At 36.6% G+C, this 18,588-nt stretch overlaps 1 protein-coding gene across 1 annotated transcript in view; it reads left to right on the top strand.

The window, feature by feature from the left end:
- The window catches only part of LOC140147360 (uncharacterized), a 46,701-nt gene that overhangs the window by 8,592 nt on the left and 19,521 nt on the right, over positions 1 to 18,588 (top strand). The window contains exons 5-18 of the mRNA XM_072169137.1: positions 2,972 to 3,108; positions 4,680 to 4,952; positions 5,655 to 5,696; positions 6,278 to 6,544; positions 8,247 to 8,568; positions 9,310 to 9,573; positions 10,193 to 10,488; positions 12,319 to 12,465; positions 14,209 to 14,379; positions 14,565 to 14,831; positions 15,187 to 15,441; positions 16,016 to 16,204; positions 16,770 to 16,880; positions 17,984 to 18,208. Of these exons, the coding sequence (XP_072025238.1) occupies positions 2,972 to 3,108; positions 4,680 to 4,952; positions 5,655 to 5,696; positions 6,278 to 6,544; positions 8,247 to 8,568; positions 9,310 to 9,573; positions 10,193 to 10,488; positions 12,319 to 12,465; positions 14,209 to 14,379; positions 14,565 to 14,831; positions 15,187 to 15,441; positions 16,016 to 16,204; positions 16,770 to 16,880; positions 17,984 to 18,208 (2,966 nt within the window). The remainder of the gene's footprint in view (positions 1 to 2,971; positions 3,109 to 4,679; positions 4,953 to 5,654; positions 5,697 to 6,277; positions 6,545 to 8,246; positions 8,569 to 9,309; positions 9,574 to 10,192; positions 10,489 to 12,318; positions 12,466 to 14,208; positions 14,380 to 14,564; positions 14,832 to 15,186; positions 15,442 to 16,015; positions 16,205 to 16,769; positions 16,881 to 17,983; positions 18,209 to 18,588) is intronic.

Below are 18,588 nucleotides of genomic sequence, written 5' to 3'. Positions count from 1 at the left end.
TCATAACATATTAAAAAGCCAGAGACCCCTGATGTATAATAAATTAGCTAGGTAAGTTTTTAGTAACCTTGATGAAAATTATCAAAAAAGTGCCTATTCAATTGTGTGGGTACGGTCCATCAGCTGTCACTTGGTAGTCTTGTAACATGTCTAATGGCGCTGCCCATGGCCACTCGATGAATTGTTTAATTCGAATTAATCAATTCGTTATTATAGACTGCCTATTTATGATAGATTCATGGGCAAAGAAATAACAGTGTGACGTCATATGTCTAATTTTGGCTCCACATGGGAGGAAATGGTTGAAAGAAAGATTTGGTGGAAAATACTTGTCTTGCCATGCAAAATCAGAAAAAGAATAGTTTTACCTATGTAGGACGTTTCGTTACCTTAGTAAAACAACACATTGAGCCACTGGGACCTTGGCAATTGTATAAGAAAGCATTCGAGAGAGTTATAACTATATAGTTTGTTTCTGATTCCTTGCAACAAAGCTCAACAAGATGAATAATTGGAGCCCATTTTCATCAAAGTCATAGCAATTATGACGTTTCAATGTCACACTTTTGCCCATAACTCCATAACCATACTTCCGAAATAGATCAACTCGGCATACCAAAAGGGAAGAGGAAGAAGATGGTGGACCAGTCAGCAAATCACGTGGTATGCATGGTCTTGCAGTCGTTTCGTGCTTTTGCTTTATTGTTTTGTATGGTCTATTAGCGTTAGCTTTTTTACCAATGAAAATGAAAATGAATATTGAAAAGATAGTTAAATATCTATATAAAATTTCCATAGTATCCCACTAAAGATCAGTGGCGTAACTAGGAGGGCGCAGGGGGCAACGTACACCGGGCGCCACCCTTAGGGGGCGCCAAATTGACCATTTCAGCATCGATTCTGCGCCCCTCCAAGCGATGAACGTCAAAATTTTCGCGCGCATTTAGCACAAAATCAATTGAAAGAACATTTTAAGACCGATATTCAACTTCTAGTAACCAAAATTAATTAGTGGTAGGGCTTATTGCTCCGCGCGCAATTGTTTCAAGAATTACCCGTCTCTAAGATATTCTCGGGGGGGGGGCGCCAATTTTGTTTCTTGCCCCGGGTGCTACCAACCCTAGTTACGCCACTGCTAAAGATTACTGTTTCGTTTTATGGTAATCTGTTTTTCTCAGTAATTCCTGTAATTATTGTAAACGGTAAAAACCCAGCGCCTCTTCACAAGAGCTACACAGTATATTAGCTTCCGCCCGGACAGTCAAACAAACAAACAACAATGGCAGGCAACCATCTGGATGATATTATCATTGATAAAATAAAGCCTCACATATGTGTGGGGTCCAAAAATAGAGACACGCCGTCGTTTTATCTTTTCAGTTTCTGTTTCCGTATCCGTATCCGTTGTTGTAAGTCATTGTTATTCTGAAGTGGTAGCCCACAGGTGTGACCAATCTTTTATTCTAGCCTTTTGTTAGTTACTAATAATTTGAAGGTCTTGAATTTCAGTTTTCGTTTTGGTAAGTTATGTTAATTTTTGACATAAAACCTTGAGATGAGAGGTTGGATGCTAATCTAGACAAAAGAAGAGTCTAAATTTTACGGTCCTAAATTCGCGGTAAATTGTACGGCTTCAATTGACTTGTGTTTGATGTATATGCACTTACGCCTAGGCGTAAGTAGCTCGTAAAAATAGTCTTGCATTGAAATAAATACTAACCATGTTGCCAAGTTATAAGCAAAAGTCTTTCATATTGGCCATGAAACGAGCGTCTGAAATAGCCAAATATCTCCCAATGAGGCGCGTACAAGTAACGATTTGGTAATCATGTTTTATATTGAAATGCAATACAAAAGAATTGCATTGGAGCAAAGATTCATTCGTCACAATGGCAAGCTAATCTTATAATTGGTTGGTAATGCAAGACTCGGGTTTATTTTAAATGTTTATTTTTGCAGAGCTTATTTTCAGTCATGGATCATACTGATAAATTTCGCAAGGGAGGGGAGGGAGGGAGGGATATACTTGAGACTGAACAAGTGAGAGTGGGAGGGGGTGAGGAAGAAAGAGAGGAGAGGGAGAGCCGGAAAGACTAGAAAGAGAAGAACCCGGGAGAAGAACTCGAGAGAAGAGAGTAGGGACCGGGGAGTGAGTGGGGAGACTGATCATGCGGGGGGCAGGAGGAAGCAAAATAGGGAGATAGACATTGATACGAGGGAAGGGCGACACTGTGGCCCTGCACAAGTGAATTGGGGTGCGACAGGCTCATACGCGGACCTTTTGTGATTTAAGGGCTTATTTTCAACGTTTTTACAGAAAAAAGTGGACTTTGTCATTCGGATTGGCATGCATTTTGTCAAATTAATTAATGTAGATCAGTTTAACAATGTCAAAGACAAGAGGGCGCTAGACCATTAAAAACACCGGTGTTCCATAATAATGTCTCTCCCTCTTTTATTGACATAGGCATCCGCCTCTATTGAAATAAGCTGATTGGTACTTCAAAGTTAACAATGAAGTCAGATTGCAGTAAACTTACTTAATCCCTTGCGTTTTCGTATCGGAACAATAGACTTACGGAAACTGAAAAGATAAAACGACCCCCGGTACTTGTATGATATCATGAGGGGATATTGTTCCTTATTGATTGGTAGATAAAGTCTCAGTCCATCGAGAAAGGCCCCAAAGTGCGTTAGACCATGTATTGTGCCTTGGTACAAACGTTGATATGCAAAAAAGGGAACGTAAACTGGGAATATAAAGTAAGGGAACCTCCGAAGCTTGAAGCTTTAGCACTTATGAAGTCAGAGTTCTCAAAATCTGAGGCACTTGTTTACCCCAAAGACAAAACCGAAAACGAAGACATCACCGGACTAGTATATAACATCCCCTGAAGCCAGGTGGTGTCTTGAGATCATAAATTTAAATAACTAATTGTGCTATATTGTGCTAATTGTTCTTTTGTTCCAGAATTCTTTTCTGGTGCGACACATACAATAGAAAAATCGAGAAGATGAATGTTACTGAGGGTTATTCAAGTGTGTCCCTTGTTCTGGATGATCCTGATGAAATTAGGTGGCTTACTGGCATTGAAATTGATTATATAGGTAAGTCGTTATAATCAATCAATCAATCAATCAATCAATCAATCAATCAATCAATCAATCAATCAATCAATCAATCAATCAATCAATTTTTGGCTTGTTTTGTACATAGCCAAAACCTGTCCATAGCTATTCTTCTTGAGAAATTTGCACCAAAAATGGTCAAAAAATGCTTAATTTTCAAAAACAATCATAAAATAGCCTGATTTTCACCAAATTTCAAATATTTTGGATGAAGTTTGTCAAAACAAAACAAATAAAATAATGGCTCCAAGATATTTTAATCTAGTTTTGGCCCAAGAATTTTTTGTTACGTTTAACGAAAAAGAAGTGGGCCGAAAAAACCGTATTGGGGGATTTTGGGCCAAAAATGAGCATTTTGGCCCAAATTTGACCGCAGAAATGAATTTATAAAGTCTTTGCCATTCTAAATATGTATACTTTTATATACTTTAGACCAACACTTTAGCAGTTACCCGGCCCAAAAGTTTCCATAATTCCAGGGTTACGACCAACCTTAAGGTTAGCAACTATTTTAAACGGTTGCCATTTGGTAGTTCACAGCATCTTGCGAATGGTAGTGAGCTTTGGCACAAATTGTCAGGTCCTGTGGTTCTTGAGTTATGTTGTATAGAGGGCTGAAACAATAACACTTTTGTAAAATGTACATAACTCATTAAGAACAATAAATCAAGCAAGTTTTCAAAGTGTATGGTTTGTAGAATGACCTTTTGCAAAACATCAAAGTGTTATTAAAGAAACAAAGGGTAATGCATTATCCTTTACACGCAAATAATGTGTCCGAGGCAGTAAAAACGAGCGCCTCCATTATTTAAACGTTTTTACTGCCGAGGACACATTATTTGCGTGTAAAGGATAATGCTGCACCCTTTATTTCTATTCTATTACCACAAAATAGTACAATTTAAAGAGAAAATATCACATTTTTGCCCAAATATTTCAAGTTGTTTACTTCAAGGTGGAGCGCCTACGCGTAGCCAAAGCGTAAGTGATAGCGAGTATTGCAGAACGCGTAACCAAGCGTAATGCTTTGCGTAGAATGCGTAACGACGCTAATATACTGCATCGCGCTTTGCTGTGCGTTGTGATTCGAGAAGAACATAAAGTTCATTGCCCTTTGCTAATTAATGGTCTTTCATGTGACGCGTTTCAACAAATCACAGTGCGCGATTGTGAATAAAGGGTCATGGGGGTAATAGAATTTTCAATAATATATTGCTTTAGACAATGAAAATCATTTTTTTGTTTGCTTCGACCAACAAAAGTTCGCGTCGCCTTAAGGCGAGTTGATGAATTCACAATATTGTCAAAAATTATTTTAATGATATTCACAAAATTGATTTTACAAAAAAAGAAAAAAGAAAAGAAAAAAGACAATGATGAAAAAACGGGGTTTTAAAGCCGTTGATAATAATAACGTTGAAAACAATGGGAAAGAGTAATTATTCTAGTTTATACTGTACTACTTTTATTTTCATTATTCAGCTATTTGCTACAGCTAAAGCTGGTGTATTTAAAAGTAATAATTTTCATTTTCCTTGTTCTATTTGCAGAACAAAGGTTGTATTTCAGTGATCAAGGGTTGCAGACATTAAAAAGTATTAATTTCGATGGTAGTGACTTGATCACATTTTACAAAGCACCTACTGGTCAACTTGCAACCATATTTGGCATAGGAATTTTTGGCAACGATGTGTATTGGGCAGACTGGGAATATACCACATTATTCCGGAAGAATAAATATGATGGTCTTCAACCGCAGGCTGTTGAAGTTCAATCTGGCGAAATTATACTTAAGAGAGGTCTAAAGATTGAATTTTATCAAGGTATTGCAATGCAAATACTATCTCACCTGTACCCTTGCCGTTCTACTGAAAATAATATAAATATTATTGAAAGAGCCATTGTTTATGTTGCAGAAATGTGATCATGTTTTATCATGTTTATCAAACTGTAAATAATGAAGAAGATGGCTTATGTTCTTCACCATATTGTCTAATTGACCGCTTAGACACAGTGAGAGAGTTAATCAATATCAAAAATGTCCCCACATAAACAGAGTGCACTTTAATGAAATATTTAAATCCAAAGTTTATTCCCCATATTATTAGTAACAGCTGTCAGAAAGGCGTGTTGGTCATTTTAGGCCAAACAAATAAAGTAAAATGAGAGATAACCCACTTACTATCTTGGGTGCTTATTAACTGTGGAGCTCATATGGGGATATAATATCTTTAAAGACATTAATTCAAAATATTTCTTTTGTCCTACAAAGACAACGAATTTGACTGATTCCAATTAGGTACATGTATGCCAAAAAGTCAGATGTGAAAAAATAAATAAGTGTTTACATCAAATAGAAACGAATCGGCCTAGAATAATCGCCAAATGGTGTCTCACACATTCAAACCAAACATTGCAAGTTAATCAGAAGCGTTATGCAAAACTTATAAAGGGCCAATAAGGTATCCTTTATTTTTGAAAACTTGTAACCACATTTAAATTTACTTATTCATTTATATTTGCAGATGATCCAGAGGACACACGTTGCAAACCATGCTGCAATGAAGGTATCAGTACATCCCACACACATAAAACAAATTAAGCACCCAACCAAGCAAACAATGAAGGAAACAAATTTAGAGCCAAAACGGAAGAACAGAAAAGAAAAATAGATTATACTTTCCCCTACCAATATTTGGCATTATATTACTTTGCTTAAAATAATTAAAATATATAAGCCCATGGGCCACCTCGAGGTAATTCTGTCAATAGAATAAGAGAGGTTAAAGATGAATTGCTAAGGTGGTACTACACCCTTTGATAAATTTGTGACAAGCGGTACTTATTTATGATAAGAAAAGAGGTACCGCTAGAATGTACCTCATTTCTTAACACATATAATGAACCACTTGTCTTGAATCACTGAAATTTCAGTGAAGTAATTGGATTCCTTGCCCCTATAATATACATAAATTTTGTTACCAGTGTGTAGTTATTTTTTGTGAAAAATGCAAAATTAGTCACAAAATTGATCAGGGGGGTGTAGTACCACCTTAAAGCCTTTGAAGTCCCCCCCCCCCCCAAAAAAAGAGATTAAACGCTATCATATTAAAATTTTAATTTTCTACAAAATATTTTTTTTTTCAAGGACTAGAAACAGGATCAGTTTTGAGAACTACCCCAAGCACCGGATCTATGTTAGGTGGTGAAATCCTGAGATTTTCTGGTGCATGTACGATGTTGGAAACAAATCTGAAATGCCGATTTGACCATAATGATGACCTACAAGTTGATGGACAGTTGGACGGTACCGATGTGTTGTGTGTTTCCCCAACTCTGTTCAAAACTGGACGTATTTTGGTGGAGATTTCTTTTGACGGAGTCGTTTATGGATACCAAGCGTACTACACTGCAGGTAGGGATTGATTTTAGACTTATTTCAGCAGGCCGGTGTGGCCCTTCGACCTCCCAATTTAAACCTCCTTCATGTTGTACTTGGTCTCTCTATCTGGTAGGTGGGCGACCTGGTGGCCTAGGGACAATGAAGTCATTCTGTAATTGAGAGGAACAACATGGCCAAACCATTTCATCCGTCGTTAAGCTATTATTGTCTTTGTTACGTTCCTTTTTACCTTTACGGTTTTAAAAAACAAGGTCCGTGAGGCTTGTATCGTCAGCATAACGGATGCTGATGTTCATTTACCATATTTACATATCTCCCCATCTGGATTCCGCTGCCTAGGTACTGGACAACTTTCAAAATAAATTCGAGGTTTATGTAGGCCTATAGGCTTCGAAAGAGGAGACATCCTTGTCTCACACCAACTACTACTTCAAAACATTCGGCGATCATGCCATTAACCATAATCGAGCATTTGGTTTGCTTGCATATGGTTTCAGTGAGTAAAGTAGGCAATGGGGCTACGCATCCTGCACAAGTTAATAAGCACAGGGAACGATTGCTCGCTACAAGATTAAACTGAATATAATTAATAAGAAAGAAAGAACAGCTTACTAACCCAAGCATTACAATTAAGCAAGACAACTAATAAACACAAATCCCGACCGACACAACCCAACCTGAAAAAGCAAGGGAATGTACAGGCATGGGATTCGAACCCACGACCTTCCGATTTCTAGACGGACGCTCTATCCATTGTGCTACCAGCTCCCACTGATACACGGTGGTTAAAACTGGGTCTAATGAAAGCAGTCGAGGTATACAATACACACAATTTGTTCTTGTGCAGGATGCGCAGCCCATTACCTACTTATACTTGTATTATGCTGGGGAAACGATTAAGCATAAGTAATGTCACCCTATGTTCTAGCGTAATATTTGCTTGGGTCGGAGGTAGTTTGACCATCAAATTATGATCTGATTCGCTGACCAATATGATCTGCAGTTCTGGATGGCTTACAGGTTGTCAAAGGTGATATGACAAGTTGTCAAAGGTGATATGACATCTTGATTGCATAACAGCTTGTAATCGGCAGGAATTGTCAGGTTTTTATCACCACGCCGAAAAGTAGACCGACGTTAAAAGTGGTATAATAGCATACAGATCAACTTTTAACGTCGGTCTACTTTTCGGCGTGGTGATAAAAACCTGACAATTCCCGCCGATTACAAGCTGTCAAAGTATATGTTGTTGTTAAATGGTTTATGGAATGATGTGGGGCCGTAGTGATCAGCGACAACCTGTAAAGTGTACTGAGGTTGTGGATCAACGTCTAGGAGTTGTGCCTGCGCGTAGCGCACTATAAATCACTGCGCGCGAGCTTTTGATTGGTCTTGGTGCCTGATTTCAATTTTATAATTTGGATTATATATATACCTCATATATAGATTCTTATCATCTGATTGGTTAAAAGTGGGGGTATTGTTTTACCTATGCCCTGTATTTGAGAGAATTTCATCAAAATGTCCCGATCAAACTCTACGCGCGCACGATGGCGTAGTTCGCATTACCAAAATATGGCAAAATTGCACAACTTTGCGCGCTTGGTCTATAATTTTAACCATGCCCCTCATAGCAGTCAATATTTTATGTATGTTCAGCGCCGTTCCAGTTTTTTGTTCTTACTGTGTTTCGGTTTTTTTATTCCTCAAACAGTAAGTCCTGAACGGTTTCAAAGCGATCCCAAGGTACAACGTGTGGACGCAGAATGGAGTTCAATGAGTTTTTTCTATTCTATAACATGGAACACATCGATATTTGATGGGATAGTGGAAACAGTTAATATAGATGTATTTGCATACACAGAACCCCCAACAGGACCTGAGCTCACATCTATATTAACTCTTAATCAGCAACCCGTTGATTACTCAGACGAGTCCGGCGTCGGTTCATTCTTATTTATTTCCCCACCCTCACCTAACCAAGACTACAAAGTTGGCATTATTAAAGTATATGACAGCACGACAGGTTCTCAAAAGTAGGTAGTTGTTACTAAATATCCTAACGTTACCATGGTTTATATAATTATACATGTACTATTCTCGGTGTTGGCTTGCTTTTAACCCAGTAATTGAATATATATTGAACAAATTGAATATAAATTGAACAACTTAGATAACACCAAAGGAACAACATGGTGAAACATGACTCATGTAGGAAGCGTAGTTAAAATTCCCGTCCGGTTTGTATCCAGAACTAACATATTGTAAGTCATCTTTGATTCAACCACATGTCTTTTATTATAAACCCTATCGAATACTACGTCACTCGTTCTCATTTAAATAACATTTTGCGCTCCGTAAGGTTCCACGGGACAATTCACATGAGAATACAGTAGAACAGGTGATAGGCTTAGGTATGATTGTGGAATCGAAATAGAGACCTGTCCGTCTGTCACTTAGAACCAACATGTCTGCACAGCGTTCCGGTAGAATTTATTCGATATGGTCTATAGTGAGACTGGTATGTTAACATTTGACAACTGCATGCTTCAGTCGTATGACTGCTCGCGAATGTTTTCATTGACCCATCGCGGAGATGCATTGCCTGAAATCAAGTTGAGACCTAAAATGCACAAATTTTGATTGAAGCAAAGATAACTGTAAGATACCAAGAATAGGATTTAGTATACAATAATCATGTTCTCATAGATTATAAAGAAGGAATTTGCATAGACCAACCCATTTTTACGATTTTTGTTTATATTTATATTGCATAGCGGTCCTGCGCTATGGAGCGATGTTCATTCTTTGGAGTGGTTGAAACCTCGTACTGACTGTGGAATTTGGGCAAGTAATGAAATGGGTAATAGAGGTTTCCACACGTCAAGACCAGCATGCCCGTGTAAACTTGAACAAGTTTTGGTTGATTTTGGCAGATATACTCCTCTTCCGGCGTGTAATATGGCCAATTCGGAAGACCCGAATAACTGTATTCGAGAATACACAATGGCAATACATTGTGTAATTGCCAGGCATCCAAGGTATGTAATATTGATATTGCATAACATCGTAACAATAATTCTTCAACTTGCCTTTGCAAGTTGACTGCATTAAAAACAGGAGCAATTTGATTCGAGTTGACGGGTAATCATTGAACTATTATCATGGGCCGGATTTACCATTGGGTCAGATAGGACCAGGCCCAGAGCCCAACATTATTAGGACTCCCAAAATGCAAGTATCTCTTTTTCATTGTTAATATTGGAATGCTTCGTTACAAACAAATATTATTTGCCAAAAATATATTGTATTTAATTGTAATTCCTACCACCACATCTCACAGTATGTGACAAATTTTGGCAACATTTCTGCATCTCAGCTTCAGTAAATGCCAACAGCTTCCAGGTGCTCGCACCATGGACCTCCCAACAGGGCCCCTTAAGCGGGCCCCTGGTCCATACATCGAAAACTCGCGCTTAACACTTTGCAGTTTGGGGTCTCAAACTTCTTACAGTGTTTATAGTTATGTTAATCCACACATATTTTGCTTCTTGATCAATTTGTGGAGCAATTAGGCCAATTAAGTTTTCGCAATATTTCTGAACGAAAATTTAAACTATATATCTAAAAATCTAAACTAAATATCTCCCCGTAATATAGTAATGATGGTGCCGGACAGGAATGCTGTTATAGTGGTACAGATGAAAACATAATTGCCGTCAATCCTATTGATGACAATAACGACTTTGATGAAGGCGGTGGTTTTGCACATAGAAGTCATTCGGACGGTGTTGCACCCTACAATGCGATCGGAAAAGTACCATTTCTATCACACTTCCTAAATGATTTGGAACCACGACTACAGTGCTGTGTTTTTGAAACGAGGCTTTGTTACAGATACAAGCAAGAAAGACCGTCGCAAACAGTTTGCAATAAATATTCTGAGCCGAAGGCAGGTTGGTCATTAACATACAATGGCTCGGTTTGGTTTGAGTTTGTCGCATTAGATAACAATTTTGGAAACACATTTTTGTCATTCCTATTCGCCGTAGAAGTGATGATCTAACTTGAATAACTACCATAGCAATAGGTTAAAATAATTATTTAATATATCACACTGCACTAGTACGTTCACGCGGTACCTCTGCATTGAAACATAGATGTCACAGAACGGTGATAAAGACCTGGATCGTAGTTCTATACAATATCCATATCATGCTGATCAATCGCAAAAGGAGCGATATTGTATTCAATCTATGATTGCAGATATACACAGGTGATGAGTGCAACCTGTTTATAGTGCAGGGCGATATATTCAAAAAATATTTTAACCTATTGATATGGTAGTTAATCCTGTAACATCATCACTTCTACGGCGTAATGTCAGACAGGGCCCATTGAAGTGCTCGGTGCGTGAAACCCCTCAATTGAAAACCGGAATACAAATACACATATTTATGCATAATTCATTATGTACCCAGCTAACACAAAAAGTTTGTAACACGTTTTTTAACAGGTTATATTTTGGATTTTTGGTTTTGGTAAAAACTTTTTTAATAACATCAAATGTCGGGTTATATAAAGGTCATGAATACGTTTTAAAACGTTTTGTATGAAAACACACAACAGAAATATTTTCAAAATGTTTTCAAAATGTTATTGTAAAATATTTTTTGCAAACATTTTTTCAACACTTAAATAACATTATGTTATGAAAGCGTTTTATAACCTTTATATAACACGACATTAAAACATTTTCTGGTAACCTTTTCTAACCTTTTGTAAATGATGTCGAAAATGTTTTGTGTTTGCTGGGTAATGGTCCAATTCAGCATTTGACTGACAGTTTCTTATTGTGGATTAGGATTTGTTTGAAAACCGTATTGTGGAAAACAGCACATACAGTATTATGAAAAGCTGTGTTTAAATGAGGCAAATTAACAGACTTGAACCAAGCCGATACATGTATGATCAGTATATTGATTTTTTGCTATAATAAAAATAATTAAGTTTAAGTTTCATTATTGTATAAGCTTTGAATTCGTTTTCCATTTGTTATTAATGTGATAAAAAACGTTTCCAGGGTTCGCAGGTGTTTACCGCAGGTGGAAAATGGCAAAAACTAAAAAAAAAAGTGATTTATAGTTCAGTTGTTTCATCTGAAAACAAATTATTAAGTTACAAAAATAATTTCCTGAGTGTAACAAGGCCAGATTTAGTAATTATAAGTAACATATTAAGAAATTAACGGCATGCGTTTTCATTGGTCAAGTGCATATATATAACCGAAATGTGGCATATATCAAATTCAAAACGTTTTCTTTTTAAAGACTTGATGAAACACAAAATATGTTGAATGATTCATTAAAAGTTTTGCGTTACTGTTTATGAGCTTTCTGTATTACTTTTTAATATTTAGGTGAGTATATGTGATCGTCTAGATATTGGGGAATTATTGCACAATTAAAATCCAATTTGTTTTGCGGTTCAAGAGCTCTGAGATATTTCGCAAAACAAAAACATTACCTATTTTGACAGATTAAATACTCAAAGAGCATACCATGCAGCACTTTACAGACAACAATCTGCAATATTGAAAATAAGAGCCATTTTATGAGCGCCGCTTTACGCTTAGCTATTGAACTGTGTCGTAGAATAAAGTTCCGGATCTGGAACATTATTACAATATCGGGGGACAAACATTGCTTAGCCCAACATGTTAAAAAATGGACTTTTACCGCCTCTTTAATTCAATTGTCATTTGCTCATATGGTCATTTGTTCCAGGTGTTGGTGCAGGTGATCCACATTTTCTTACTATGGATGGTTATTTTTACACATTTAATCCCATAGCAGAATTAATCGTGATTGAAACCGATTTCGTTGAGTCAGAGAGGTTTATTCTTCAGGCCAGGGCTGATATATTACCAAATGGCAAGTAACATCACTTAATTTAATTTAATTTAATGTTTAAGTTTAAGGATTAAGTTTAACAATAGTATACAGTTTGAAAATGCCACTAGATTAAAAGGTATGAAGTATTTAGTCAGAGTGCTGTAGTTTGTAGCTGAATCAATATCTTTTTCTCTACATTTTGGTGATTAGAAATGAATAAACTGAAATTTTAATCAACATGTAAATAGCTGCATTTATTTTGCCTCAATTCTGAAATAAACAAGTAGTATTTCCACAGAATATTAGCGCAAAGTTCCCGGGAATATTCCCATTGGTCTATCTGAAACAATCCTTTCATCTCATTTTCTCACTTCATATAATCTACTATAAATGTTTCAAAACGCAAAAAGGGTCCAAAGTTTAAACAACTTTCCTGTGTGGCTTTTCATCCTTTTTAAAACTTGGTCCTATCTTTATTTGGTGGTTTTCGTAGTTGGCAGTGTCTTCTGAAAAGCATTTCGTAAAGTGAATGAATTAATGTTTTCCGTATAGACGTTGTAATGTGCTTTGGTGTGTTTTAATGTGTTAGTGGTTCTTTGTAGCCCTGTGGGGGCAAACTTGTTGGCGCATGATCCAAATTTTGCGGTTATTAGTTCTGTGTAGCCCTGCGGCGCAGATTTGTTGGCTACCCAAATCGCGAGGTTATAGTGGTTCTTTGTAGCCCTGCGGGGCTAAGTCTAAGTCTATATAATACGCTACTACTCTTTATGAATACGCAGTATAATAAAAACATAAACCTGCACATGCTTTTTGATAATACATTGCCTACTGCATATTGCAACGCTTTTGAACATTCATAAAACTATAGCGTGTTTTGATGGTTGATATCATAATGTTCAATTTCGAAGTTTTTACTTTTCATAATTGCAATGTGTTACATGAATGATATAAAAAGCGACTATAAGTCTATAATTGTACGATGTAAATAATTGCAAAACGCCGGCGCTAGAGAAAATTAATAAATGTGTATTTGCGCGATTGACGCGATTCCTGCATTACGATTGATAAATAGTAATGAATAGAATAACAATGTTGGATTTCAATATATTTGAAGGGGATAATAAACGGCCGCCGTGCTAAATTTCACTTAGGCCTACTTCTTCTTCATCTTATGTCTTTTATAAACTTTGGAAAACTCGACCGAGTTTTGTAATATAGTAACACACTGGAGCAGCTAAAAACCAATTTTGGCATCAGCTGTTGAATTCGAACTAATATTTTGAACCACTAATCGTTTTAAAATATGTCGTCTTTTTGAATTAAGAAATAAAGTGTAATGCTTTATCCTTTACACCCAAATAATGTGTCCGAGGCAGTAAAAACGTAAATAATGGGTAATAATGTAATAATGGTTACTGTCGATGACACATTATTTGCGCGTAAAGGATAATGCTGCACCCTTTATTTCTATTCTATTACCAGAAAATAGTGCGATTTAAAGAGAAAATATCATTTTTTGGCACAAATATTTCAAGTTGTTTACTTCAAGGTGGAGCGCGTACGCGTAAGTGACAGCGCGTATCGCGGAAATATTGCACGCGTAACCAAGCGTAATGCTGTGCGTAGAATGTATTACGGCGCTCGACCCATTATTGCAGAATAATGGGCTCTCACGTGACGCGTTTCAACAAATCACAATGCGCGATTTTGAATAATGGGTCGTGGAGGTAATAGAATGATTGATAATGGGATTATCTTTTATTGGTGAACATCATTTTTCAGCTGATTTCGCAGTGACCGTTTTTACCGCCTTTGTCGCCCAATATGGATTCTCGGATGTTATTCATGTAGAGGTCAGTCTAACTCGTCACCTTAATGTGTGGGTCAGAGGTCATCAAGAAGAAATTTGGAACAAAGTTAATCTTGGTGAATCAGAATGGTGGAATTTACAAGGTATTTAAATCTTTCTTGTTTACATATCTCCTGTAACCATACACATGTCAGTACCGGGATGGGTACTAATCCGAAATAAAAGATTTAGTAATGTGAATATGTATACCAGTTACAACACTTTGGCGCTTTGTATGATAGTGTTTACATGTAGTTTAATAGCAATTATATTTGTGTTTTGCTTTTAGGTGTTTCATTATATGCCCGGAATATTGTTGAAAATGGAGTACTGGTTCTTTTTGATGGCGGTGTGTCGCTGCAATTCAAGGCTACTGGAGGAGAAAATCGAGCGATGTCTGTGATATTTCTAGGTCCTGAATCATTCAAAGGACATACGAGAGGCCTTCTTGGAACCTGGAATGATGCTCCCGATGATGATTTACTCACCCGAACAGGCACTTTTGTCCCAATAGATGCTTCTACCCAAGATATACACGAGCAATTTGGACAGACATGTATGTCGTTAGAAATATAATAATAATAATAATAATAATAATAATAATAATAATAATAATAATAATAATAATAATAATAATAATATAATAATAATTATAATAACTACGATTGTCCCTGTTTGAAATTGACCATGAAAAAAGACATTTAATTAAGGCAACACATCGAAAACTATCGGTGCCCAGTTAGGTACCGATGACTCTTAACATCACTCCCTGGAAATATAATAAATTGTAAACAAGCATAATAATTGACAGTTGAAGAGTGCCATTGTTTTTCATTTAAATAAAAAACGAATACACTACACAAATATTCAGGGTACGATAAAAAGTGCCATCGGTACTGTTTGTTTTTCAGGGCAAATAACTGACGAAGAGTCACTGTTTTATTACCTCCCAACACGTGGTCCTGCAAGTTATAGGGACGAAAGCTTTGTCCCCGTATACGCTCCACCTTTAAATGAAGACATATTGCCAGAAGACGTGGAAGCTGCATGTAATGGCAACGAATGGTGTATATTTGATTACCTAGCCATTGGTGATGTAGAGGTGGCTACGGCTTCAAGGGCGGCGTTTGAAGAACAAGAGGCATTAACGGAAGCATCAATGAACGGTATATTGTTGTTAATTACAATCTTTATTAAGGGCTGGGGTATAACCGTTTGGACAGCATTTTTTGTGGGACATGAAAGCACATCAGACATATCGAATTGAATTCGAAATACGCGGAATGTCCTTCTGAAATCTAATTTAGATTTTTTGAAATTCGCGGTATGTATAATATAAATTTTATTACAAATTATTAAAATTTGAAAACAACCACAGAATACTTCTCTATTTCATCTTTTGATGGTTTATGGTACATTAGAATAATATCTCGCTATCTGGTTTGAACAAATTACAAGAGTGGAATGTGTTATTATTCTCTTTGTCAAGACTGTGACGTCAACGCATTGAGGCAGCTTTAAACGCTTCCGATTTGAAGCTGCGCCAATGGAATTTGACACTGCCTCTAAAGTGACTAAGCTTTACATTGACAAATTGATTCGAATTATCGAATTAAATGCAAAAGTGTATTCTTAAGTTAAGCGCAAAGCATATTTCATAATAACGGTTTGAACATCTTTATTTGAAATGTTAGTTTCAACTGATAAAATTGTTCTTTTTGCACAATTCCAACAACTTAGTAATCCTATGCAGCAGTCTGACCTCTCCAACGAATGGCAATGTATTCATTACAAGAACAAGTGTTGGTGGATTGGCCACATATTTTTGCGATGAAGGCTATATGCTGATGGGGATGGAAAGACGTGTATGCCAGCAAACTGGTCAATGGTTTGGGCGTATGCCTTCGTGTACTGAGATACCAGTCATTGGTAAATATAGCACTGACTCTCATCCTAATCCAATTTTGTTTAGTTATAGACGACATATTTGCTGTTCATAATTATGCATGTGTAACCCATTTTTTTTCATTTTTTATTACATTAGCTGGATTTAAGAACCAGTATACCCAATATAATGGAATCTAAATAATCTAGACAGCATTTCTGTAATTTGCGTTAAATTACAAGAACTACAAAAACGTAACATTTAGCCTTTTTCAGTCGAATCGATGGTAACTTACCTCATTCAGTCAAACAGTGCATATCAATCCTGATGAATCTATTTGCGAAAGTGCATATTGCCTACCCCACACAGTGAGACTGTCAACATTTGTATCAGGCGAACTTTATGACTACATGACTACATTATGGTTTTCTCATGCAGCTGATTTACCCATCTGGTCATTTTACTTACACTGGTTATGGTAACCAGTGTATTGTTGTCTCAAGGGGATTCAAATGCGAAGTGAATATGAATTTCTTTTTAAGGCATAGGTAACGTATATTCTACACCTGTCAACGAAATAATGATATCGTGTACTTATTGTTACTTCAGGTCCATCAAGTTTTTCTTTGAGCCAGTCTGTGCACCTTGTATTGGAAAATGAGGGATCGATCAAGGTAACAATAAGGCGATCAGGAGACACCAGAATTATAGGAAGTGTTAGTAAGTACTTTTCAGAATTAAAATTTAATAATAATACAGCAAAACGAAAGTGTAGGGGTTTCTCTCCCCAAAAAATATCATGCACATGGGCGGAAAAGCATACTCCTTATTTCAAGGCTTGTAATATCCTTTATATAACCCACACCATGAGGGGGACGGTAGGTAACATAGTAGTCAATGGCTGGTCATAGTGCAGTTATACATACTGCACAGCGAACATGATTCGACCTTTGCAGTACCTGGTTAAACCTGGTTAACAGGAAACTATTCCAGCAAAATCAATCGATAAAGTCTAGTCCTTCACATTGAATTGTGCACTGCACTTATGCCCAAATATGGCACTTGCCAATCAATACTCACCCACTTGAAATCCCCTGGCTCGCTGCACTGACCCAAAGTTATGGACAGATATGGGAGCTGTTTTTGCTGTTATCTGTCATATACAGAGAGGTACGAACATTTGCAGATTCCACACCTACTCAGTTTTTAGCCTATTTGTAATGTATACATTATTCTTGATTGACATCAAGTACAAAAAATATCCGTCAAATGGTTTAGCTTTAATGCCCTTCGGAAGAGAGCGGTCTACAAGTAAGTGATAGTCACTAAAAGTTGCATTCGATTTACACAGGGAATTTTGCAGGCCATGCCGTGCCCTACTTGCTAAAACACCAAAGTGCAAATATTTCCAAATATCTAAATTAGCTAAAAATTTTGTTACAAAACTATATTTCCTAGAATTTCAGAGAGTACAATAAATATTGGCCGGTTATTTTTCACACAGTGACGTTAACTAGGAAATGCCCTATACCTCTAACATACACTGTTTGTAGAGGTCACACCTCAATGGTGAGAGCACTGTGTATTGTGTTTAGGAAAATGAACAGTTTGCCATTATGATCCCATGCAGTGATTGAAGGCACATACATTAAAAAAATATCAAATATTAGTAAATCAGGGTGCCGTATGTGTGTAAAACAAAATGTATATCTTTCAGGACAGGTACATGTAACTTGTAGATGAATATTTATACCAATTGGTATTAGTCTGCGTACGACTTTTTAATCACTTGTTTTGTTCCTATTCATCTCTTCATCTAACAGTGCTGTCTACATCCGCTGATACTGCTTTATCAACCACCGATTTCCAGTCCCACACTGAACTACTTACATTTGACGAAGGTATCGGGGAAATACAACGATTCATCTATATAAAAAATGATGATATTAGAGAGGACTTAGAAAGCTTTGAAATCCACCTATCTGATGCAGTGAATAGTGACATCGGAATGCCTGATATGGCAACAGTCTTTATAGAGGATGACGAGGGTGAGAACTAATTATTTTTATTTCACGGAGCAACGGATAAGCATCAAAACTCAGCATTTTTAAAGGGCAGTAAATAATGTAAAAACAGTGGAAATTGAATACATCCGACGTCTTTAATTGATCATGTGTTGATATTATTCTAATAGATTATGTTTGATATAGGTTTGACATTGCGAAAAACGAGTTTTCAAAAGACTGTTGGATATTCCTAAATGTTAATTAAAAATTCTTACACAGTCTTTTGAAAGCTTGTTTTTTGAAATATGATTTATATGTCATGAAAAGTATATTAATTTATTAAGGCCGATGATTGGATCACAAAAGTCAATCAAAACATTTTCCTGTAACCTAAGGTTTTTGATATATTTTGTCAAAAATTT

The sequence above is a fragment of the Amphiura filiformis genome, chromosome 3 (assembly GCF_039555335.1).
Source record: "Amphiura filiformis chromosome 3, Afil_fr2py, whole genome shotgun sequence".
Lineage (NCBI taxonomy): Eukaryota > Metazoa > Echinodermata > Ophiuroidea > Amphilepidida > Amphiuridae > Amphiura > Amphiura filiformis.
This window is presented reverse-complemented; position numbering and strand designations above follow the sequence as displayed.